This window comes from Protobothrops mucrosquamatus, unplaced genomic scaffold (genome assembly GCF_001527695.2).
Source record: "Protobothrops mucrosquamatus isolate PMUCROS unplaced genomic scaffold, P.Mucros_1.0 scaffold549, whole genome shotgun sequence".
Taxonomy (NCBI): domain Eukaryota; kingdom Metazoa; phylum Chordata; class Lepidosauria; order Squamata; family Viperidae; genus Protobothrops; species Protobothrops mucrosquamatus.
In genome coordinates, this window is record NW_015386853.1 from 756,485 (window position 1) to 782,772 (window position 26,288).

General features: G+C 38.2%; 1 protein-coding gene across 1 annotated transcript in view; it reads right to left on the reverse strand.

The window, feature by feature from the left end:
• The window catches only part of ATP8A2 (ATPase phospholipid transporting 8A2), a 339,208-nt gene that overhangs the window by 258,643 nt on the left and 54,277 nt on the right, over positions 1 to 26,288 (reverse strand). The window contains exons 3-8 of the mRNA XM_015817039.2: positions 15,990 to 16,089; positions 14,425 to 14,523; positions 13,584 to 13,629; positions 11,553 to 11,593; positions 3,282 to 3,355; positions 623 to 692 (exon numbers count right to left, since the gene is read on the reverse strand). Of these exons, the coding sequence (XP_015672525.2) occupies positions 623 to 692; positions 3,282 to 3,355; positions 11,553 to 11,593; positions 13,584 to 13,629; positions 14,425 to 14,523; positions 15,990 to 16,089 (430 nt within the window). The remainder of the gene's footprint in view (positions 1 to 622; positions 693 to 3,281; positions 3,356 to 11,552; positions 11,594 to 13,583; positions 13,630 to 14,424; positions 14,524 to 15,989; positions 16,090 to 26,288) is intronic.

Here is a 26,288-nt window from a genome sequence, read left to right on the forward strand (position 1 = left end):
CCAGGGGTGGGGGACCTTGGCTCTTTTATGACTTGTGGACTTCAACTCCCAGAATTCCTGAGCCAGCCATGCTGGCTCAGGAATTCTGGGAGTTGAAGTCCACAAGTCATAAAAGAGCCAAGGTTCCCCACCCCTTGTCTAAACTATAGTTTAATAAAAGCCAATGCTCAACGAACAAAGTTTTCAGAAAACCCAAAGGTCCCAGACAAGATACATAATTCTGAATAATGTGGATCTAGAACAAAAGCAGCTCTGTAATTGCAACCCTGCAAAGATCTTCTAGAATGACTCCCCAATATGCCCCATGCTCTGTTGTCTTAAAATGAACAAGTACCTCTAGATCAGCGTTTCTCAATCTTAGCAACTTGAAGACGTGTGGAATGCAACTCCCAGAATTCCCCAGGCTGGCTGGAGAATTCTGTGAGTTGAAATCCACACAACTTCAAGTCACCAAGAGTAAGAAACACTGGTCTAGATGCCCCTTTAAGGGAAAAAAAGAAGAAGCAATGTTCAGATCTCTATCTACAATCACATTATGCAGCTAATATTGCAAGAGAGCCCTAGCTATTTTCCAAGTTATCACTTCGTCACGTTCAAACACCAAAACAAAATTTAATTTTACCTGTCGTATTTTAAGGTTCGTCTCTCCATCAAGATTAGATGTTTCAATATAGCACATTGCCTGAGGTTCACTGTAAAAAAAGTAACAAAACAATCATCTTTAAAAACAACCTTGAAAAAGAAAGATGACCGGCTTTCCAGAATCATAATTTTACACTTGCTTTCCAGAACCCTTATTTTATTCAACTACTGATTTTATCCCCCAAATTATTATTATTATTACCAAAAGTATTTAAATAATCAGACATTTTCTTTTTTTTAAGTAGGCACATATTTTTTAAAAATGTAGTATATCAGAAAAAGCACTACTTCAACCGCATGCAAACTCTGGTGAACTGAGGCCTTTTATAAAGGAACATACTAAATAAAACACACCTGACGCTTTTAACACAAGGCTGTGTGGAGGGGGCTAGAGGAGGGGTCTACCCTAGCCCCTTATTTAAAAAAATAGTTGTATCAAATTTAACAGATTACTTTTTGGTTGTTTGGTCATTTCAACAACTCAGCCCTAACCGGCTTTTATAAAGTTCTGGTAAAATTACAGAATAATTGCATTTTCTCAAAAGAAGGGGACACTTGGTTATCAGTTCACAATGCAAAAATATGGATTTCCAGTTTTAATTTATTAGGTAGATCACTATGAACATTTTGTCGTCTTTCAAACGTCTATAGCTCACATCCGGCACTAACCATGACCAGAAGTTTGTGGTATAAATATTACTTTCCTGAGGAAATTTCTACATCTTCTCATATTATATTACCATCAGAAGATACACTTGATAAGTAAGAAAGGGTGTAGCTTTCTCTTACAAAGAAAGGTCTTTGTGTACAAAGAAAGGTCAAAATTTGACTAGGGAGGAACACTGAACTATAATGAAATCTATATTCCCGAATGAATAATAGATGATGAGAATTGTTGGAGATCCAGTCGGGTGTAGCAGTTAAGGCACCAGGTAGAAACCAGGAGACTGCGAGCTCTAGTTTGGCATTGGGTACAAAGTCAGCTAGGTGACCTTGGGCCTATCAGACTCTCTCAACCCTAGGAAAGAGGCAATGGTACCTTATACTTTTTATGCATATCCCATAATTTAATTATTGTTATTTATTTGTTATCATGAAATGTTTAAGTAAATGTATATTGGCAGTCAAAGCTTTTTGCCTTGATATTAAGTGTACAGGTATTGTGTGTGTGTGTGTGTGTGTGTGCACGCGCGCCTAGTTCAGAAACTTTTGAATCTTAAAAAGAGAAAGCATTTAAAATTTAAAGTAGAATAATTTATTCCCATGAAGAAATCAGTGGGCACAATCCCTTGCACACCTCATGGCTGGACTATTTGGAGTAGGCAAACAGCTGTATTTTCTTATTAAGGAAAGACCTAAAAAGGTCATGGAACAATAACATTCCCCACTAAAACAGACACCCAGAAAAATATGGCATACTCCATTTAATCCTCCAGGGAAAGATTGAAGGCAAACGAGGTCCAGGCAAAAGAAGAACATGGTGGCTTCAAAATCTAAGGGACTGGTTTGGACAAAATTCAGCAGCACTTTTTCGTGGGGCTGCTGATAAAAACAGGATTGCCAACGTCCGATAACGGATATGGCATAAGAAGAAGAAGAAGAACTAAAAAGCACCCACCAAGATAAAGGAAATTCAGAGAAAATGATAGAGAAGCAAATGTTTTCCTTAGAGCAGGGGTCCCCAACCTCCGGTCCATGGACCAGTACCAGGCCGTGGCATGCCAGCAACCGGGCCACACAAACAAGCAAAACCCCATCCACGAGATGCAGGCAGTACACAAAACCACACATCCTCCGGTCCACAGAAAACATCTCTCTCCACGGAACCGGTCCCTGGTGTCCAAAAGGTTGGGGACCTCTGCCTTAGAAGAAGAAAAGTTTTAAAGTGACACAAGGCAAACAGGAATACAGTTTTAAAGGAAGCTAGTTATTCTTTCAATTAGGGAGAGTTTTCAATTTTGATGCTATTTAGAAGTGTGCCATTAGCCAGTAAGATTAGGAAATATTTGTTTTCTTTGCATGGTGCCCATTTCTGAAAGAACCTACCCATTTGGGCAAAAAATAATGTAGAAATTATCTTTTGTTGGAAATGTTAGCTTTGTAAACATCCATATGCACTGTATCTCATTTAACAGAAGAAAATAATGTGGAAAATTTGCAGTTCTATGATTTCACTATTGTAATATGTGTTGGAATATGTCAATGTTTTAAATGGCTACTATTAATTTTATGTATGTTTATATTCAATAGGCTGGTTAGCAAGAGGTTAAAATCAAATTAATAAACATTATCATTATTACTGAATGGCCCAAGAGAAGAGGTCATAGAACTAGGCTTTGTCAATGCCTGAATGGGAAATTGTTCAGAAATCTGCAGAATTTCACCCTAAAAATGGGGGGGGGGAGACAATTAAAATGCAAATGCTAATCTTCCTTCTCATTTGGCTAATACTTATTGAAATTAGCGTAGTGTACATCAACCTTTTGGGCCTTGTGTTTTAAATAATATAAAATGAAGTGAGGGAAGGGGAAGTAGAGTTTCATCCTGTGCTTTACTGGATTTTTTAAAATTACAAACAATGTGCTTTAAAACCTCAGTTCAACAGAAGCCCAAGTTGACATACGTTCCAGAGAGCTAACCTGGTCGATAAAATGATCATGTCTGCTGGGAGATGCTGCCCGTTGGTGACCTTCGCAAAGTCTGCCACTGCCACCTGGTGAGCAGCGGCAAGAGTGCAGCAGAAATAGGAAAAAGAGAAAGACAGAGAAAGCCCATCCTATGATTAGTTAGCTAATTACCAACGAAGGAAGAAAAGAACAGGTTGCTTACCTGAAACCGACGTTCTCTGAGTAGAATTCAAAGTGTGAATTCAAACTGATGAAGATCTGAGCCTGCACAGAACTGGTGTGTGACAAATCCTATTGGTTTTTTTCATATGGCACAATACTACTGCCCTTAAGGCATCTGTTAATTTGCACCCCCGTTGAGACAAAAATCACCTTTGCACCCAAAACTTCCCCGTATTATTCATCTGATAAAATGCCACAACTGCATTATAGAGTTTTAATTTGGAGGCTGATCTGGTGAAATTTCAGCCTGTAGCTGGGCTGTGTCACTGGAACAAAAATGAGGCAGATTCAGTGCAGGTAGCTTCTGACCTAGATACCAGGGGTTCAGGGGTTGACCTGGGAGAGTGCCCTAAAATACAGCCACAGATAAAGAGGACTGAACAGCAGAGAGCTGCATGACTCCTTGAAAGTCGAGACAAATTCAGGAACACCCCTACTTTTTGACCTCCATTCCTCACTTTACAGTCCTCGTTTCACTGTTTCTTGCCTATTATGATAGAATGATGGTTTGGTTCAGAGCAGGGGTGAATTAGCCATTATAGAAAAAAATAAGCTGGGAAAATAGTGAGTGTGAGGGTTAACAACTCTGCCTTGTTTGGGTTAAATATAAATTGAAGTAGAGAAAAGGTTTCACAAGTTTTTAGGAATGATATCAGCCCTTCAAGATAAGTAAAGTCAAAAAACAGGAACTGCCATTATTTTTAGAATGTACTTTTATGCAGTTAAAATATTGTTATTACAGAATATTGAAAGCACATCAAAGCCTTTGAAGAGAGTTGCTATTATAAGCCACAGACAAGAACACAACCTTTTGTTGAATACAGACTTCTATCTAATTTATGTTTCTCAGTTTAAGTGTTATCTTGTACTCTGCTTCTATAAAGGACTGATTTATGATAACCATTAAAGCTTTGAAACTTGCAAATATCCTTTATCTGTATGTTTGCAGCCTAAAGAATAGGATAAACTGGCAAAAACTAATGCCATGTTTGTTTGAAAAACAGATTGGCCAGCAGGTAATTTTCTTGTTTACTGACTGTAATCAGTACATCATGGATGGAGCTTGACTATGTGGATAACAGTCAATTTTTCAAATACTACAGAGTGCTCAATAAGAGAGAGGGGGGGAAAGCTTGCATAACACAACCCAAACACAATGTCCAAATGATGTCCTTCAAGCTACCACCTTTATCACAAGTTTAAAAACACAAGAGGTTATTCAAGCAAATAATATATGTCTAGAGTTTTCAAGTTTTCCACTATGCTCATTCTCATAGCTACAGTTTCAGTTTCATAAGTTCCAAAAGGGGATTTCTCATTAAAACCTTTCCTATTTGTCAGACCACATCCTTCTACAGTTACTATGATGTTTTCAGGATGTTTGTAAGATTTTATTAAAGATGCGCATTTTTGTGCTTTGGATATAAAGTTTCAAGGCTTTTTTTCTGTTTTCCCTGGCCTGAATGGGAGAATCCTTACTGGAAAGTCATATTAGAAGCTTAGCTTGACTAGTTACAGCAAACTGCAATTATCTTTTACTGAACAGAATTTCAAAGACATCCATCAGAGACATTTAAATTATATCCTCTCCCACTTTTTAACACTCTGCCAGAAACGTCTAGAGATGAACATTATGTGGAAGCCCCATTGCCAAACCTTGTCTCAGCAGGGCTATTGGCTGCTGCTCCCAATAATAGGAGACAAAAGGCAATGAACAACAATAAAGGAAGGGTTGCATTCACAAAAGAGTTTTCGAACAAATCTCAGCTACATGTAAATAATCAAATTCATCTTTGTTAGGATTTCTGGGATTAACTCTGATGGGAGAATTAGAAGATATATCTGGAGATGGACTGGTGACAAGAGATGGGTGTTGTTCCTAAGGTTCAACAGGCTGGTAATTATTCTGAATGAAGTTAAATATGAAGACTAGGGTTTTTCTAAAAAAACAATGAATGGCATGGAGCGGAAGTTATGTCATCATCACCATTTGTGCGTGTGTGTTTATACATACATACACACACATCACGGTCACTATTATTTTTGTGTTTTGCTCTTGTTTATATTTTTGTTATTAATTAAAAAGCAATAAAAAGCAATAAAGCATACAGCTTGCTAGAACTCTGGGGAGAACTAAAGAGGCAGTTTCCCATGGTATTACATAAAAGCTCACGTTTCCAGTGACTGAAGAGGTCTACTCATTAACATAGACAAAACAAAAGAAAAACTCCAGGCAGAGACTGGTGTCATTTTCAGGATATGCGAGTTATGCATGCCTTTGAGAAAACATTTAATCTTCATGTGCAAAGAGAAAGAGAGAGAGAAAATACCTGGATAAGATCTTGTGACATGGAGATAACTGACAAATCCATAACAAATTCACAGAAGTGCAATACAAACAGATTTTAATTCAGTTAAAAAAGATAACACATGAGTAAGGGAAGATCGAATTTCCAATGTTCAGCAAACTTTAAAATGTTTAGATTTTGATGCAGATCATTTGCACACTTAAGCCTTTTGGGATGTATCTAAAGTGCCTTTTCTGTCTTCTGGCTTTTGGAATTCATACCCTCCAAGGAGAAGGTTAAGATGCAACTATGGGTAAACCTTCCTGCTTAGATAGAAAAGAGGGGCAAACCATACTTAGTTTAACCACTATCACTACAGAATAGTGAGGATGGGAAGTGAGTTTAATGTCAAAAAGAAAAGAATGAGTGGGAATAAATTAAGTGATGATCCCTTTCATGATAACTGAAAGTTACCTTGCAAAGATTCATGGCTAAAATCAGTTCTAATGAAAAACGGTGCACATTCAGCATTGGGTATGGACATTAACTGATAGATCAGAACATTTTCCTGCTCTTGGAACAGACAAAATCATTCCCCAAAACTCTATGAAAAAGAAAAAGTATGACTCTGGTCTTTCTTTCTGTTGATATGCCATATCCACTGAAGGCTTAAGGAACATCTCGAATACTTGGGAGCACTTTTAGAAACATACGAAGTTCTAGAACATTTATCTGTGGATTTTCTGCAGTCAGGATTCCCAATTACAGGCATACTGGAAATAATCTCAGCATCTTTTTTAAAGGAATTATTTATGTAACCTAAGAACTCAGTTCCAGCATAGCAAAAGGCACATCCACAAAAAATATTTAATCACCCTTGAAGAGTGACAAAGCATTTTGGAAAGGACTACAAAGAAGTTGAACAGATACCTTTGTTAGTGAATATAATGAAGATATCACAAGGAAAGTCAACACATGCCCAAATGAGTATAAGAATGGTTGTGTTAGTTGCTGATATGGGCAGTCTGAATATGTATGAGATGTGACGCTTGTCACATTGACAATCAAGGCTAGACAGTTAAGGTGTCCCTGTTCAAAAAAGAAAGTCTATGCTTCTGTTAGAATCTACTTAATAAATTGGATCACTAGGTTAGGTCTTCTGACCGGGTTGTAATCTTATGTCAGAAAACAAAAAAGAAATAACCAAGTGAATTCAGAGTTCAAGGTGCAACAAGGTACTATGTTTGAATAAAGGCCCATAATGATCCTGTTATGGTTCCGGCTAATGAAACACTTCAAAGAACTTCCAGGCATTGATTTTCCTAAAAGTAATTTATTGTTACAAAATGTCGGCACAGGCACAACGAGTTGATGCTAAGGTCTAAAATTCTCTTCCTCTGAGCAATTAATTTACCAGCATGTTCCCTCCCTAAATTTGCTGTCATATATCATGTGGAAGGGCAGAGGTTCTCTTCCGGTCTCTTCCCGCCCGCAGTCCTATCTTTCTCCCCCCCACCACCATCAACTGAATTAACTCTAAAAATACCAGACAGTTCTGCATATTTTGTCAAAGCAAGAATATACAGTATTTGCAGCATTGACAGATCCCTTGAAGATACAACTGCCTGACCACTGTAGCTGTACAGTCTGTCAAAGTCATGGAGTACTGTAGCTAAATCAAAATGCCTCAAAGCTGGTTCCCGAGGAACCAATTAAAGGACTAAAGGAAACCAACTAAAGGAAACCAACCATTTTCTTGTGATGTCCATCAACTGCCAACAAAACTTTTTTCCATCAGAATAAAAGGGTAATATTCAAGATGGTATTTTGGTTATGAATATGGGCTACAGCTCTTCAGGGATGTAAAACATTCTGAGAAGAAACCAGCTGTGCCTTCACCACACTGGACTGGTATTTTTCCTTCATAAAATAATGATCTGTCGATGAATACGCATGGTAGCCTTGTTCTTCCAAAACAGCTGAAGAAGTTTGCTATGAAATCCTATGTACTATATACACTGTGAAGTATTCAATTCAATATGGAGAGCTGTATTGCAAACTGTTGGTGCTCTGTCAATCTGTAAACTGAAAGATTGTCCTTTTTAAATAACAATAACCCCAACCCTAGCTCTAAATTCTGAGAAAGAGCCTAGGAACTTAATCATATATGATATGCAAAGCAAAGGCAGTCATCACTTTAGATTATAAGCCATCAGTGTGTGTTGATATATTTCATCTACTAAGCCAAGTTCTAAATTGCTTTAATATACTTTAATTTGATAGTAAGTATTTAAAAAGAAAGCAGTCTTACTCTTGAGCCTCATAAAGGTTATCTATATGTTTAGATGTATGTGGTGTAGAGAGCGTACATCATAAATCCTCATAGGTCATTAGTAAGGCCGCAAATTGCATTTCCACAGAAAGTATAAAAAAAATGAAAGCGGTAAGGCAGGAATCAGTACCACTCAATCACACAGAACTGCTGTGTAAATATAGAGCGGGTGCACTCCAATCTCAAGCCTGGAAAAAAACAATAGCCAGGAGTCCATTGACCAGAAAGAGCAGGAGAAAAGATTTAAATCCTGAGGTTGATAAGACAGAGGTTTATTTATGCAATCTACATTAAGCAGATCTGCTGTGCATTTATATCTTATGTTTTGTCTGCAATAAACTACTTATCTTGAGAATCAAAACTGTTAAGCATCAGACATTACTCAGTTCTTGAATGGAACGAGAGTCATTTGTACACATGGAAGCCCTTGAAAATCACCAGAAAGCTTCAATTTGTTCAGAGTGTAGCAGCTCTTTTATTGGCTGCATGGGCAATCATAAAAATACTACACCAATGCCTGTCCTCACTTTTGAGTGTAAGGCCCTTATCATTATCTCTAAAGCCCTATATGACTTGGTGCCAAAATATCACCAAAATGTTCTCCAACCTGTCTGACTTATTTGTCCTGGAAAAAACATACCAGTAGATAGTTTTCCATTTCCCTTAAGTAGATAGTATAGAAATCTATGCTCGGTATGGTCTTCTGGAAACTATTAAAACAGGAGTTGATCTGGAGATCCAAGAGTGGTGTATCTCACCCAAGGGGACTGTAATTATGGATTTATGATTTAATGAGTTTTCATTTTCACCATGGACATTTTATTTCTATGTCTTCATTACTGCAAACTGCCAAGTGTTTCAAGACCAGAGCAGGTAAGAAATCCAATAAATAATAAATAAGTATTCAAGGAAAATATTGTGAGGAACTGCCAGGATAGCAGAACACAGGAAAAGATACAGGCAATGGGTTCCTGCCAGAGGTTTAGCTCAAGAATGATCCAACAGAGGTACAGTATGCAAGTGCAGTTTCCTATTAATGTGAATCAGGTAGAACCCACTAAAAAAGAATGATGGCTTGTGTAACAGTCACCCAATGTAATGTAATGAACACCTGCAGAAGAAGTGGGGAAGAGCTTTGGCAACACAGAGCTTTCCAAGAGAGAGGCCCAGCTTAAGAGACTGCACAGTCCCGAGTTGGAGGGAAGGAGGAAGAGGTTTAGAGTTGCCATACCCTAGAACAGGGGTGGGGAACCATGCTGGCTCAGGAATTCTGGGAGTTGAAGTCCACAAGTCGTAAAAGAGCCAAAGTTCCCCACTCCTGCCCTAGAATCTCTTCATATATCTAGAAGCTTAGAAAGTTATGACTTTAATTTGGCAATATTCTGTCCATTAGTTGTAAGATTAGGTAACATCATCAATGCAATGGAGAATGGGATTTGTTGGCTACTTATTATATAGTGGCTTGCCCTGCCAGTCCTGTGGTGTTGTGGCACTCTCCATGGTGACTCTCTGAGTATTGTTTCTTCCATAATTGTTTGTATCACGGTTCCATGGAGGGCAGTTTTCTGCAGACTGGGGAGCACATGGTTTGGCACACTGCCTGGATACCATATGTACATGGATGGATCTTCACTTGGTTGCAGGCTGCAGACCAGAGGTTGTGGATACCTGGTTTATATGGTATATTGCTTCTTCCCCTCTCCTTTTATTAGAAGATATATGAAGAAGCACTTTTTATTGTTCTTGGAATGTTTTGCTAAAGATGTTTTGAGCTTTAGTTTTTCTGACAGCATCTCTCCATTCTAGGTTACCTCTATCTACTCTTTCTTGGTGCTCTCACTCCTTCCACCTTCATGGTTGCATGTTTAGAAGAGCATAATTGTGTTTCACACTTCCCAATTACAACAAACCTCAGTCCATCAAGCTGCAATCCTAAACAGGTTTAGTTAGCATAAATCCAGGAGACATTATACTAATTTGAACAGCACAGCCATATATAGGTTTCACTTGGAAACAATCATCTCATTGAATTTATATATATTTATTATAAAACTATAGAAGATAATTTTACACCTTCAAAATTCAATTTCTCAGAGGTTTTGATATTTTTTCCTTAGTTATCTAAGGTACATCAAGTATTGTTTCTTGCTGAATTTTATTTATAATGGTTTTTACAAATCTCTTTCTATAATGGCAGCCACAACGGCATGATTTTTCCAATTGAAATAAAATATGCCTTTTCTGTGTGGCCTGTTTTAAACTGAACCCTTTCTGGATTCAAAAATTAGAATGGTCCAAGAGCTGAAAGGAAAGATCGTCTCATATCACCCTTCCCGGATTTCAGGAGGCATACTTTCTTGGTGTTACCTTATACAGTTAATTTCACGAATTGGTTTACTGGCTCTCTTCCTCAAAAGATTTAAGACATGCATTATTAATTGCTTACCAGAATGAAGATTTAAAGCCTATAAATCTGATCTGCATCAAAATGTACTTTGATGCACTCATATGCACAATTATAGCCAGACAATCATGGCCTATTCCAGGATCTGTAATTCCATTTCTCATTTTGTTTTCTTCCTCCCTGTGCAAACATGTTTTAGATATCTTCCTTTCCTTTCCTTTCCTTTCCTTTCCTTAATCCCACTTCTATTAATTTAATTCCAGCTAAGTGAATACAGATTTTGGGCAAGGGGACACACTGTTGTTCTAAAATTGTATGGGTTTTGAAAATCTCCTTTTGTTTATGGATAGTATTATCTTCCCTACTCAGACAATAAAATCAATAATGATACATGAGATTCTGAGGTAGTCAGAAAGAAATAATAATGTCATTTAGAAGTTTGAGGTCATCTTCTCCATACTTCCACAGACAAGGAGCTATATGCTGTACATCTACATTATTCAAAGGGATATATCAGTGATGGCGAACCTATGGCACGGGTGCCAGAGGCGGCACTCAGAGCCCTCTCTGTGGGCATGCGCGCCGTCGCCCCAGTCCTAGGCCTTCGCTTTAGGCCTCCGCCGTTTGCAAAAAAAAAAAAAAAAGGTTCAATCAGTCAATTTCAACTTCTCGCAGGGAAAAAAAAGATCTTGAAAAGTTGGAATTGATTGATTGAACTTTTTAGTCCCACCCAGTCTACCGTTACCACCACAGCCATGCCCACCCAATGGGCCATGCCCACCCGGCACTCGACAATGCATAAGTGGGTTTTGGGTTGCAGTCTTGGCACTCAGTCTCTAAAAGGTTCGCCATCACTGGGATATATGTTTATACACATAGGTTTTTCTTGAGACTGACAATGGTAATGAATACACAATGGGAAAAACATTCAAATAAGATTCACAGTGCCCAACTGTAAATACCAAAGAAGGTCACAATCACTCATCATCCCATCAAATATTTGCAAATTCCCAGAACATCTTAAAAATAGTTCTTACCTCTTTCCACATAATATCCTCCCACGTTCCATTTCTTAAAACTGAGGAAGGGAAAGACAAATGTAATTTTGTTCCTTTAAAATCAAAAGCTAACATATGACAACAACTCAGAAGGACCAAGGGAGAGAGAGAGAAGGTTAATTGAGCCCTAACTTGATTCTCTTCAAAATGCTCAATGGACCTGAAAACTATCTTGGTCCATTTAGCTAAGTGTTTTCTACATTATGGGCAATTCACAGATGCCTTCCTGATGTTTGAGATGGATTAGATAAGTTTATGTGGATTGCTTATAATCAGAACTCCAGCTTACCCAATGTGAACCCAGGAACTTCACCATATGCTACCAGCAGACCCATTTCCAGGGCTATCTTTTCTTCATTGAACTGGCGGTGAAGGACAAGGTAGCATTCGTAAGAGTACTTCTGAATAAATTTTTCATTGGCAATCAAAGCTCCTTCATAAAATTTTATGAAGGATTTTCCTCTTGTGTTTTATCATAACTGTTTTCCTTTTATTTTCTTTCTTTCCAGAAAACATGCATTAATGCAAGAAAATGGCATTGCTGCACATTGATTTCTGATTGGCAGAATCAAGAGCTGCCCATGAGTCAGAAAACAGTCAGGCCCCATCCTTCATTAGTTTATTATTGGTGAAGTAGCTAATATACTGTGTCCTTTTCTCAGATTAATTTGAACTTTAAAAAAATGCTACTCAGTTTCTCCCTACAAATTAAGACTGTAGTCCATGAGTGGACCAATTTTTGTATTTTTAAACCTTCACTGGTAATGTTGTGTATCTTAATTAAAAAAACAGCAACCTGCGCTAATATTGTAATTATTACTGCTCTCTTAGACATGGATTGCCATGTTAAAAATCACTTAAGAGAATTGATCTGAATACTGAAATCACTTACAACATGGCATTCTATATCATTAAATTCAATACACAAATTTCCACAAATGAAGAGTGGATAGTGAAATTAATGGAACTAGTACAGATGGCAAAATTGACTACTTTGAAAAAAGATAGAAGTTTTACCTACTAGCTTTCTTACTATATGGAGACCACTTTTGGACTTCCTGCTTGAGAAAGATAAAAATGAAGTTTTGGGTTTAGGATTTGATAATTAGATTTGTTATGATTGTAGAAATATTGTGTATTACAAGATACATATATTGTATATTGTTAAGGTTTGTGTTTAGGTTAGGTGATTATTTTGCTATATAGTTTTAGGATTATTTTTATTAAGTTTGTGTATTGTTTATATGTTTTTGTTTTAATTTAAATATTATTTGTACCTGTACTGAAGAAAGTCAGACGTCAATCCTCCTTTGTATTCTCTTTTTTATTTTTATTACTTTTTAACTTCTTCCTCCTTTGATCTCCTCCCCTCTTTATTTAATCTTTTCTGTTTTCATTACTTTGTATTTTATCTTTCTTTGAAACTTAATAAAGCTGGTCTATGTCATTAAATTCAGTGATAATTTCCAGATAAGCACTGTGCCCTGTTGTCATTAAATCCTTTAACCCAATTGATGTTATTTCTACCCACATGAATTACACAGAAGAGTACAATATTAAATTATGCAACTAGTGGTATTACTCACTGACTAGCAATAAATTGTTTCTCATATTCATTTATTTAGAACTGAATTAGCTATTACCCTAAAAGATACAGCAAATAATTCAGAACAACATAGCTACAGGGCAAAGGCAAAGCATTATTAAAACAAATCAAAGCATGACATAATTTATATAATTTATAATAAAAGTCACTTAATGAAAATTAGCAGCTCTTATCATAGCTTAATGCTCACAGTAAGAAGGCAAGGGATGCTGCTCTCAGTGCAAGCTATTCCCATTTACAGAATTGGGAGCTTTCTCCCGATTCTTAATCTTGGGAATCACATTATTTCGCAGTTAGCTGTAAACCAAACATTAATAAAACCAAACTAATAAGGCTATTCCTCTAGGGAGGCTATAACTCCTCCTACAGTATAATTTGTAGGAGAGAAACTTAAAAGGCCTTACCTATTGTTTTCTTTTTGTTCACTGTGTTGTCAGCCTTGTGTCTTTTCTGTTGAGAAATCAAAAAACAAACATTTAGGTCAGGGGTGTCAAACTCAATTTCATTGAGGGCCACATCAGCATTGCGGTTGCCCTCGGGGGCCCAGGTGGGTGTGGCCAGGGTGAGTGCGGCCTACTGGGTGGGCGTGAATGGAGTGGGTGTGGCCTACTGGGTGGACATGGCCAGCTCTACATTATTCGCTTCAAGGGTGCCTGTGCTCTGCCCCCACTCTGCCCTGTCCCACCTGCCCGCAGGGCCACCCACCACCTCCATGGCCCACCGTAAATCGCCCAGGGGCCTAGCAGTGCCATGGTGGCCACACCCTCTGCCCATGCCCCGCAGCATCCACTGCGAGTAATAGGACATGAGGTAGTCCTGGTCTTAAGGCTGGTCACTTAGCCACTGTTCAGGATGTCAAATATTACTGAAATAAAATTTCCATCCACATTGGCTGAGATTGATGGGATTTGAGATTCTAGCTCAGTGGTGGTGAACCTATGGCATGCGTGTCAAAGGCGGCACTCGGAGCCCTCTCTGTGGGCATGCGTGCCATCGCCCCAGCCCTACCTCCAATTATTTTCTAGTTGTCAAGATAGTACACTCCTAGTTTATCTTGTTGTACTGTTATTTTTTAAATTAAAAATATTTTTAATTTTAATCTTCAGTATCCCATTGTCTCAAACAGGAGCTACTAGTAAAGTGATTTGAATAATCATGCAAGTTAAGTAGTTTTATACATCTGAATGTTTCTTGCTGTATTGCAAAGGATCAGACATTTCTTCCAAAATCTAAATTTATACTCACATAATCTTCTATGATTTCTTTGATGCCAGCAACTGTTAGAATAAATAATAATGGCACCAAGGTAGTATATCTTCCAGTTGGAGAAACCTCTGGAATTTGCTGAAAAAGAAATGTACGTATTCAGAAAAATATTCAAAGAAAGGGGATAGCAAGGCTGAAGTAAAAGTATATATCACAAAAGAAAAATAGTGTTGTCTCTTAATTTCAGATGGGGGAATTAAGAGTGGTACAGATGACTGAGGAATTTATTTTTGTCTTATTTTCTTACGGTGCTTCAGCACTCAAAATAATCCCCCTTCTCTGCTGATTTATCTTGTCAGGGATCCAAAGCTGGAAAAATATGACTTGACAGAATCACTTGGGCAGAAATTTATAAAATATTTAAAATATAAACCTCCTCTGCCAGCAGCTGTTCTAAGTGACCCTGTCCATACTAAGAAGTGTCATTAGCCTATAATATTGGGGCCTAACTAAAGTAACTACACTGGATTATGTGTGATCAAGGTTCAAAGATCTACTCAGACCAGATTTTTTTCTACAGTTAGATTTCCTGATGTTGTTAAACTGAAGCACACATCATCCCAGCCAAGTCAGCAATCAGAAGTGATAAGTAATAACCAGTGCTTTTTTTCTAAAAAAAAAAAAAAAAAGGTGCCGGAACTCACACATGTCATACAACCCGCCTTGCCTACCCTACAAGGTTCCATCCAAAAAAGGTGCCAGAACTCCGTTCTGGGCGTTCTATGAGAAAAAAAGCCCTGGTAATAACTGAGGCCCCCCAAATCAGGAAATACAGGCACAAAAAAGTATTGATTGACTCCTATTATTTGTTAATTAATGAGTGCTTCCTGATTGACTGGGATTACTGTCAAATGACTGCTGTCTTCTTCTTTTCTCTGACCCATACAATTCTGGGCTTCAGCTTAAATTGTTGAACCTATACTGGAAAATCCAAATTCCGAGTCTGCTTTTGGATAAGATTGCTATTTCCAATATTTCTGGTTTTAGTTAAGCTTGCTATTTCCTGCTTTGATACTGCTAGGTTGTCAAGAGCTGGGGGGAACAACGGGAGCTTACCCCATTCCATGGCGCTCAGGTCTCGAACCTGGGCTTTCCAGCTGACAAACCATTGTGTCTTAATCGCTGAGTCATTGAGCTGCCCCGTTGTGTATAACAATAGGCTAAAAGCATTATCATTATATTTTCTAGACTAGCATTCAATTTACCAATACCATTATGATTTAGCATAAAATGGACAAATGATCCACATGCATTTGATGGACTACACTGAGCTCATCATGCAATGGTAAAGTCTAGACCAGGGGTCTTCAAACTTGGCCCTTTTATGCCTTGTGGACTTCAACTCCCAGAATTCCTCAGCCACGGTACCTGACTGAGGAATTTTGGGAGTTGAAGTCCACAAGTCATAAAAGGGCCCAAGTTTGAAGACCCCTGGTCTAGACTTATGCAACTTCATCACAAGAGTTGATAGACACAGATTGTTCACCTGTCATTGTATTAAATTAAGCTATGCATATAGTTGTTTTACTTCAATATAGACATACCTGCAGTAAGGCAATGAAGAGGAAGAAAGCATTTGCAGCTTTTCTAATCTGTTCATACAGGAATCGAGGTAGAAATGTCACCACGCTGTATTTAGCTGTGCTGTTTTGAGAAGCAAAATAAGACTTTCAAAGGTGGGAGAAGGTGAGAACATTGAGCTAACTGATTTAGCTGTGAATTGAATCATGGCCAGATAATTAGATGATTGCTTCAAATGAATACAATCACTTTTATTTAATGGTTGCTGTTTCTAGCATCTATATCTTCGGCTTTTACACATTCGCTCCTCAGTTTTTCTGTAATAGTCTTTTCAGGGCTTGCCAAGTCCAAGATCAGGGATTTACAAAATCTCTCTCTCTAAACCTACTAAATAAACAAACTAGGCCCAAGAAGAAAACAGAGCACATTAGATCTAAACTGAGAATTATCACAACTAAACCAAAGAAACTAAGTAACTTCCTTACTAGACAACCTCAACAATTCTGTGACACACAAAGAGGAGGTCTCATTTCTATCACTTTCAAATCCTACAGATATTTACTATCAGAAAATCTCAGTGTTCTACTGCATTAACACAGACATAGTTCTGCATCCTCGGTAGAAAGATAGGATAGGATAGGATAGGATAGGATAGGATAGGATAGGATAGGATAGGATAGGATAGGATAGGATAACATAGCATAGCATAGCATAGCATAGCATAGCATAGCATAGCATAAAAACTTTTGTCACTTTAAATGTGCACTAATCAGCATACATTAAAATGAAATTTTGTTGCATTCAGCTCTCAGAAAAATACCATTTTGCATACACCCACATGCACACACATATATGACACAGTGTATTCAAACAGAGGCTTTCTAATTTAGCTTTTCTAAATGAACATTGTTGTTTCAGGTTTTGTTTTGTTAGCATTTGTAGTTTAATAAACAATGGATATTTCAGAAATAAATAAATAAATAAATATAGTTCCCATTCTCAAGGCAAATATATTAGAATTCTGCTTTGCTTCCATTGTGGATGGATTATTAGAGCCAGCAGGCTTTTTTATCTGATCGTGAACCACAACAATTAAAAAAATCCATTGTAAATGTAGCAAGCAAACTTCAGCACAATGGACAGTTCTTTATGAGATTATATTTTTTTACACATTCTGCATATGAAACAGCAGCTCACGTCAAATTCTCCTTTGCCTGTACTGCCTGTAGGACCTGAACACTATATGACATGAAATGTTACCTAGTGAGAATTTTTTTTGTCCGTTGAAAATAGAAAATCAGCTGTGATTGTTCCTGCAGGTTACCAAATGATACAAAGAACTGCTTGCACGGCATCCATAATGTTTATTGCTGCTTTGGGATCTTTTTCAACTTGAAAAAGAACAATCCTCCAATAGCATTTTCAGCAAGCATTTTTAATAGAAAGCACAAATTTCCTGCAATAAATCCCAGGAACCTATAAGTTGGGTCCTGGTCCAAGAGCTGGCATATTTCATCTTTCTACACTGTAACTATTGTCTTAACTATAATTTATATTTTGGCCATCTTATAAATTGCCGTTCCTACACCTGTTTTTCATTTTCAGATGCCTGGGCCAAGGTTGTACTGACTCCAATAATATGCTCAAAACAAGAATAAAAAAAATAAGAGCAAAATCTAAAAAAAATCTATACTGGTCTTTTCTAAGAATGTACTGTAGAATGAAAAACACAGCACATGAATCAGAGATCATTTCTATATTGTCAATACATATGGCACACCTATGTTGTTCAGGAGGAGAAATAATAATAATAATAACAACAACAACAATGTTGGAAGGGACCTTGGAGGTCATCTAGTCCAACCCCCTGCTCAGGCAGGAAACCCTATACCATTTCAGACAAATGGCTGTCCAGTCTCTTCTTAAAGGCTTCCAGTATTGGAGCATTCACAGCTTCTGGAGGCAGGTTGTTCCACTGGTTAATTGTTCTAACTGTCAGGAAGTTTCTCCTTAGTTCTAGGTTGCTTCTCTCCTTGATGAGTTTCCATCCGTTGCTTCTTGTCCTGCCTTCAGGTGCTTTGGAGAATAGCTTGACTCCCTCTTCTTTATGGCAACCCCTGAGATATTGGAACACTGCTATCATGTCCCCCCTCGTCCTTGTCTTCGTTAAACTAGACATATATTAATCTATATTTTGCAACACACACACACACATCCGTTTTTTACTTATGGTGTCTACCTGGATAAGCCCCTACAGTTTCTTGGCAAGATTTTTAGAAGTGCTTTGTCACTGCTTTCTTCTTTGGGCTGAGAGAGTAAATGGCCGAAAGTTACCCAGCTGACTTTGTGCCCATGGCAGAATTAAAACTCATGATCTCCTCATTTCTAGCCCTCAGTCACCACACCAAACTATCTCTATTATGTTTCCTTAATCTGAGTCACCAAAGACTGTCAGTTTTAAATAGCAATTACAGCAAGACACTGAAAAAACTACATCCAGGGATACTATATGGCACTGAAACAATTCACACGTTTTATACTAATATTTTTAAAACCTCAAAATTAAGACATCGCCAGGATTCACAAAACCAATACAAAATGAGATAGCTTGTTTGTACCAACAGGAATCAACTCTTTGCACACACAAAAAAAAAGTAACACAGAATTTTTGTTTTTCATTTTCCATTCTTTCTTTCATCATTTCAAATGTCTAATGCACATAAACCTAACCTCTCTGAAGCCGTTGACCCTACTTTCAGGCTGCGTCTTGCATTATGCTGCAAAGAAAGAACGGCTAACTTCCTTTTTTCCCCTGAAGATTTAGGACACAGTATCTTCAAGCATTTTGAAGCACAGTTGTGGACAAGCTACAACCAGAACATCTATTCTATATAAATAAAAATGTAAATTCAAAATCTTAAATCTCTGAAAGTTCTTCACCGATTGCTTTGAAATTTTGACACAACGTTGCATTCGAATATGTGCGTGTTTTTATATACCTACTATTATATAGATGTCACACCTGTGACACAAACATGTGCTTTCTCTTTTCTTTCTTTTCCATTTAACCAGACTGAGCCACAGCAACGCGTGGCTGGGGACAGCTAGTTTTAAATAAGAAGCAGATAGAAGAATAGTTTGTACCTGCAGATTTTAAGAAATAAGTGAAATTCATCTTGTGCTCTAAAAGAGAAAATACACTTCCAATATAGGGGAAGAATTCTGTTTTTATAACTCAGAATGGAGTGTGAATATATAAACTAGAATAGCTAACTGATCAAATGCAGACAATAACATATGAGCACATTAGCAGAAATATAATACATTTTGTTCATACTGTGAGCCTTCCAGAATCAATTGGAATTGGGCAACATCTAAAATAAATTTAGAAAATTAAAATCACTACTGTCAAGGTCAGGCTGAGACTGTAGTCAGAACTTGTTTGTTTGCTGGACTTAAACTCTGGTCTCCAGCAAATGACCAGAACTTCTGCTAGAAGGTGGTAGAGCTCTAACAGCAAAAGCCCAAAATGCAATAGACTGAACATGTTACTCAATTTAGAGATGGGAAAAAATCTGCCATGGACTTTAATGGGAGTAACTTGATATCATCCACCAAATCAACCTCAATATGGAACATATGGACTTCTTTGTAACAGATGCATCCAAAATCATGAAATTAGGAAAAGTTGTACACAAAAAATAATTAGAACTTATAATACGCTATAAATATTAAAGGGAAGAAGATTTCAAAAAGTGAAAATCAGGAGAAATGAATAGAATAAAATATTTTTATGAAAGCAAGCATGTTATAAAGGCTATGCAGGTAGGAAAAATGCAAAAAATAAATGAAGATTTTTCTGCTGGCTATTCATCTGAAAATATGTGATGTTAACATGGGTCAAATTAATTCTTAGTCATACATCTCTGATTCAGGTGGGTCAAAAAGCTACTTCCCAGGTTTTAACCAGAGACATCTACATATTTCTCACAGCCTTCTGGGTAGCTCTATCTGCCTCTAAACCTCGTTGTCTTCTATGAAGGAACCCTGAGGACACAATTGCAATGAAATTATAACATGGTAGACATACAAGACTTATAATTAAGTCAGATAAGGGCAAAAAGCTCCTATTCTGATACCAAGCCAACAACTCAAGAAATTTCTTACTGTTTGTCAATTATGGGGACATATGACCTCATTATTTCAACTGTCAATGCTACCAAACTATTTCCAGGTCAAAGTGAAATTGCTGGTTATCACTCTGCAAACCCAACTTCTGACTTTCAAGATGTACATATTCATTATTCCCAACCATCAAAACTCAATAGCACAAGACAATAGGAGATGTAATTCAATAACAACCAGAGACACAATGATGCATAAAACTAATCTAATTTGAGGGTATCTGAAAATGTAGTTTGCTTATGGTTATTAATGTTCTTTCACAGGGGACTTTCTCCTTACTGTGCTTGCACCTGGATTGTTAAGGCTTGCATGTAAAAAACATTTTCTTTCTTTCTTTCTTTCTTTTTTTCTTTCTTTCTTTCTCAGTTGGACAACTGTAGTAGAAAAAGCAACCAGTTTAACTGATAAAAATAGGAAGTTTGGATATGCTGTATTACCAGCAATGAGAATCATTTTGTTCATTGATTTATTTAATTTAAATTTCATTCTTTTGTTTTTAGGTATCTGCAGTTGCTGTCAAAGAAACCATGCCAAGAAGAGAATTGTTTATGTCTAATTGTTTTTGAACACACCTTGCACAACCCTTCAGCAGGAAGAATTATCTTGTATCTTGTTCATTAAGCTTTCTGACCTCTGGCATTCTTATAATTTTGCAGTTAACTCTGAGTAAGAAAATTGATTGCTGGCAAGCAATAAAACATGACAATATTCTTCTCATTTATTTGCTTGTATTAATTAAACACCCTCACATTAGCCTACTTTTGTTGTTAGTGCACCATTAGGACTCCAAAACAATGTTCCATTTGAAAAAGCATCAGTACTCAGTAAGGATGAGTTTCTATATACACGAATGATTCTTACAATATACATAACATTCTTCATCACACTGTGCTGGAGGCAATGCTATATAATTAGATCATCTTTGTCATATTCTATTAATAAAAATAGAAAAGCCTCTGAAAGGAAAAGTGAAACATAGGGTTTGCTGGTATGAGTGGTCCTAACAGTGATAATGTGTGTAGACACACTTGAGTTGAAACTGACTACTAAGATGCATCTATGTAGCTTTCTTGACATCAGTGTGGAATTGGATTGCCTTTGCCTTATTCTGGGATGTTTCTCTAACTTAGTCTAGCTAACAGCCCTGATATTCCCTTGTGGCCTCCCATCAAGGTACTAACCAGGTCTGATGATACTTAATTTCTAAGTCCAAACAAAAATAGCCAGATGAAACATGAGAAAAATCAACAAATGTCTGTGGTCCATGGACTTATTGCTTCTGAAAGAATCAGTCACCCCTACGTATTCTCTGTTTCAAGTATCTCAGTATTCTAAAATATTATATTTTATTATTATTAAATTTATATTCTGCCCATCTCATGGTCTGCAGTGACAATATTAAAATAACACATATAATAATCTCCTTTTTCATTTTTTTCTTTGGGAACCAAAGATGGTATACATAATATTCCTACCCAATATAACAATCCTGTTCACCCACACTAACCCATAATTAGTTGTTAGATATTGGTTAAACATATTGTATCGAACCAGCCATGTTGGTTTCTAAATCATGGCTTGTAGCATGTTATAATCCAACCAATTGAGGTTTACTTAATATGGGATTAAGACTGGCCTAATATCATACATAGCTGAGTAAAGTTTCCCACTTTTTAAACATCCTAATCTGGGTCTCAAATTCCAGATGCTAATAGCAAACTAAGAATAGAAGCTCAACAGATCGTCGGTCAACAAACTGGGGAAGGACAGCCCAAGGAGGCGTGGCCAAAGTTTGATCTTAGTCTAATCTGAGCAAGGAGGCATTGATAACCGGATTCATGGCGGAGAACCTCAAGGCGGAAGACAAAAGGTTTGAGTTTTCTCTCCGCAGAACTCATCAGGCCTCTGCTTGGGCCATCAAGGCGGCGACTTCCTCATCCTTCTTTGCGAGGACCTCCATCATGTGGCTCCGTGAGTTACAGGCTTTACTTTCCCCTGATCAGGTGCGTGCGCAACAATACCTGGGGAAGCTGCTGGCTGCTGCGGAATACATGGCAGACGCATCCCTCCACGCGGTCAAGCACTCTGCAAGGTCTATAGCGGCCACGGTAGCGTCTCGCAGACTCTTGTGGCTTAAGCAGTGGAGGACTGATCTCAGGTCAAAGTGGCGTCTGTCTACGGACGCGTACAAGGGGGGTCAGCTATTTGGGGCGGTTTTAGAACCGCACCTTGTTGAACTTATAGATATTGATTAAATTTACAATAAAGAGAGTGAACTATGAAGAAGTGGAATGAATAATGTAATTTAAGGACTACAAGTGAATAAAATACCTTTATATTCAATCTTTAAAAATATATAAATTCCAATCTTTACCAAACAGGTAAGAAATATTTAAAACTGACATCTTAATCCAGAATTGTGATTGGATATAATTATTTGTTCCAATATGTTTTTTAATCCAGTAGGTCAATATTTCTCAACCTTAGCAAGTTTAAGAGATGTGGACTTTAACTCCCAGAATTTCCCAGCCAGCTTAAATTTGCCAAGATTGAGAAACACTGCAGTAGGTCATTTAAAATTAATGACATTAAAACATTTTATCACAAATAGCCTACAATGTGGCTTCTCAAGGATATAACACCACATTTGCCACACGTAGCAAAGACATAGAACATTGATATGCAGTTGGTCAAATCTTATCCCATTTGTAGCCAAGGCCTAAATTTAACTTCCATCTGCATGTTGCACCTGGCCTTTTCTCCCCCACCCCAGTCTTTCAATTGTTGTCAAAATTAGGGCGCTAGCAGGGTGAAATGACATTTTCTATAAAAGGGAGTAGGGTTTTGAAAAGTTAAGATGATTCACAGTTTATTTCTAAACATAAATCATCTTATCTAAGGCTTCCATATCATAACAGCTATTCTTAACTTGGGACAAAGGTAAAAGTTCCTTGACTCCCTCAGCATTCAGCCTTGTCTTGGAATTACTTTACACAAATCTTATCTCCTCCGTTTCCAGCAATAATGCAGGAACAGTATTTGGATTAATTATGGCACTTGCTCTTGGTTTTAATCAGCTTTTTTTTTTCTCTTTGCAATCTCTAGAATTCACTTGTATTTTTGTTTTGTTTTTTGCTGGTTCACTTTCTACTTTGTAGCCCTTGTTGAATTAATTTCTGACTGCTTTTCTCACCACACCACAAGCTGCTTGTGAATTCAACAGCCTTGACACCTCTGAAGCAGAAACTCCCATCAGAAAATAAGAGCATGGCCTAGAAAAGGAATAAAGCATTTTTGTGGCAGGGGGATGCACTGAGCAGAAAAATGCTGAGGGTCTGTAGCTAAAAAGGAAATGATATGGTTGCATCACACATAAGGATGGAAGGCATCTACGTTTGATGGGAGATTTGATGCTTTTATTAGGCTTATTTTATAGTTTTCTCTACAGTTTTTTGTAGGATAAAATCATACCATAGTTATAATCAGACAGGGCTTTAGAGGCTTCAAAAATGGGAATAACAGAATAACAGAGTTGGAAGGGACTTGGAGGTCTTCTCGTCCAACTCCCTGTTCAAGCAGGAAACCCTATACTGTGTCAGACAAATGATTGTCCAATCTCTTCTTAAAAACCTGCAGTGATGGAGCACCCACAACTTCTGCAGGCAAGTTGTTCCACTATGGAGTGGAACTGCAAGACATTCCCTGTGGGGCTCAAGGCCACTGTAATTCCGGGACTCAGGTTCCCCACCTCTGCATTATATATCTATAGAGGCAACTTCATAGAAAGAATTAAATAAGCCCAGACAGGGAAGTTGGTACATGCCACAGGAAAATTATCTGGCATCTTAATTTGAACTAAAGATCTCAATGGCATTTGCAAAAATCACCATGAATTTATGATTCCCTTACTCCTTCAGATGCAAGTTAGAACCACAGCAAATTCTTTCCATTCTTGTTGTTCAATAGAAGATTGTGGAAAGGGAGACAATCAAAATATTTTTGCCATATTTTCAGCAATGATTCATTTATAACACAGCATAAGTCATACCCAGCACCAGTTTGGCTAAGGCATCAGGCTAGAAACTGGGAAACCATGAGTTCTAGGAGACTATGAGTATCAGTTGGGTGACCTTGGGCCAGTCACTCTCTCTCAGCCCTGGGAAGCAGGCAATGACATATCACTTCCAAAAAACCTTTTTTGCCAAGAAAACCTTTGGTCTTGAAGGCATGCACAAATGCATGGACACATGCACATGCACAAGCAATCACACACAAATACATTACTGTAATGAACAGGTGTCAAACTTAATTTCATTGAGGGCTGCATCAGCATAGTGGTTGCCCTTGGGGCGGCTGGGGGGCCTGGCCGGGATGGGCGTGGCTGGATAGTTGCGGCCCACCAAGTGGGTGTGGCCAGCTCGACATCACTTGCATCAGGGGTGTGCCTGTGGGGGCCCAGGCAAGGCTGGGAGGGATCCAGGGGGGTTGGTAGTGATAGCCACCAATTGGGCTGCCTCACCGTGGCCCCACCGTCTGTCCCTGCCACAGCTGGGACAGGGCAGACAGCCACAGGGCCACCTGGTGCATCCAGCAGACCAGATGATGTGCTTCCCTCCTGTGTCTCTGCTTCCACCTGTTGCTTGGGGGGATGGCCTGGTCATCACAGCACTCAGATCCACTTGCACTGCGCAGGCTGTGGAATCCCAGAGTGCACTGGCCGAGGGGCTGGCGGGCTGTAGCTGCTGCTGGACACCATCAGCCTCTGTGTGCTTGCTGCCTCCTATGCACATGCCGGGAGGGGCACCTGGCCAGGCTGGGGTGAGCTGGGCGGTGGGGGCCAGTCCTTGCCATTTCTGGGCCGGCCCCACAGGCCAGATCTGGGCCCATCACGGGCTGGATCTGATCTGCAGGGCTTGTGTTTGACATGTCTGCTGTAACGGATTTCCAAAGACTCATTGCATGATATATTCTCTGAATTGCTGAGACATCTATCTGGCTAGTCTACACCTTATAGTCAATACACAAGAGCTAATACAAATTGCTTTCATGCAGTAGCTGTTAGAATAAAGGAAAATTAAAATACATATATCTAGAGGAACTAGAGTTCCTGTATATTTAGTTGTCATTTAGTGGTCATGTATGCTTGGGAAATATCTAGCTATCTAATCTTAGGGTGATTTTCCTTGCACCACTGCAACCTGTCACAAACAAACAATGTGCTGTGAGTGCCATGAACCTTATTCAAACCACAGAGCTCACTCTCATGATGATTAAAGATAGGCAAATTATCTTCAGTCTGCAATGCATTCATGGGGCAGCTCACCCATAATTGCATTTCTGTAAATATTTTTTAGAAATGGATACCCAATGTGCTGTCAACTTACAACATATGAGTGAATGTGCCACAAGGCAAGGATTGTAGAAGAGAGAACAGGTGCTGTTCTCTCGGTAGCTAGGAAACAGGTTTCTATTGTCTTTCTCCTGTCAACTGCAACTTCTACTAGGAGCAGTTGGTCTTTTGGTATTCTGCTGTTCATCTGGCAATATAGTTGTTTGGATTTAATTTGTCACATTTTGTGGATCAACTTTGTCAAGAAAACTTTATTTGCCAATGGCTGGTACTGTTTATGTCTCTTTAATCCTACAAAAGTGCTGTGCACACACAATGACACTTTGGTACTTTTTAATGTGTCTCCAGGCAGAAGCACACATTCCTTGCATTTATTAAAATACTATATCACAGAGAGCAAAGTCAACCCTCTCCTCAATTCTGTCAGTTAAACAATATATGGTAAGGTAAGAACGGCCCTGAGGGAAACATTTGAGGTTTCAACCAAAGGGTTATTATGAGACAAATAGCCAGAGGAACCTAACAAGTTTGTTTCCCCCACTCTAGAAAACTAATTTTTAAAAACTTTTTTTCTGGCCAGATAATCACTTTTCAAAACAAAGCACTAAATTGCAGCTTCCACTATTAGTATTTTTTCCAACCAAAGGAATGTTGGAAAAAAAACAAGTGAAATGACTTAAGACTTTATCTGTTCATCAGTAGAATAGCTCTCCCAAACTGGAATATCATGGCACCAAATTTGGTGCAGAAAACAACAAAAGCCACTAATCTCTGTCTTCTTGATCAC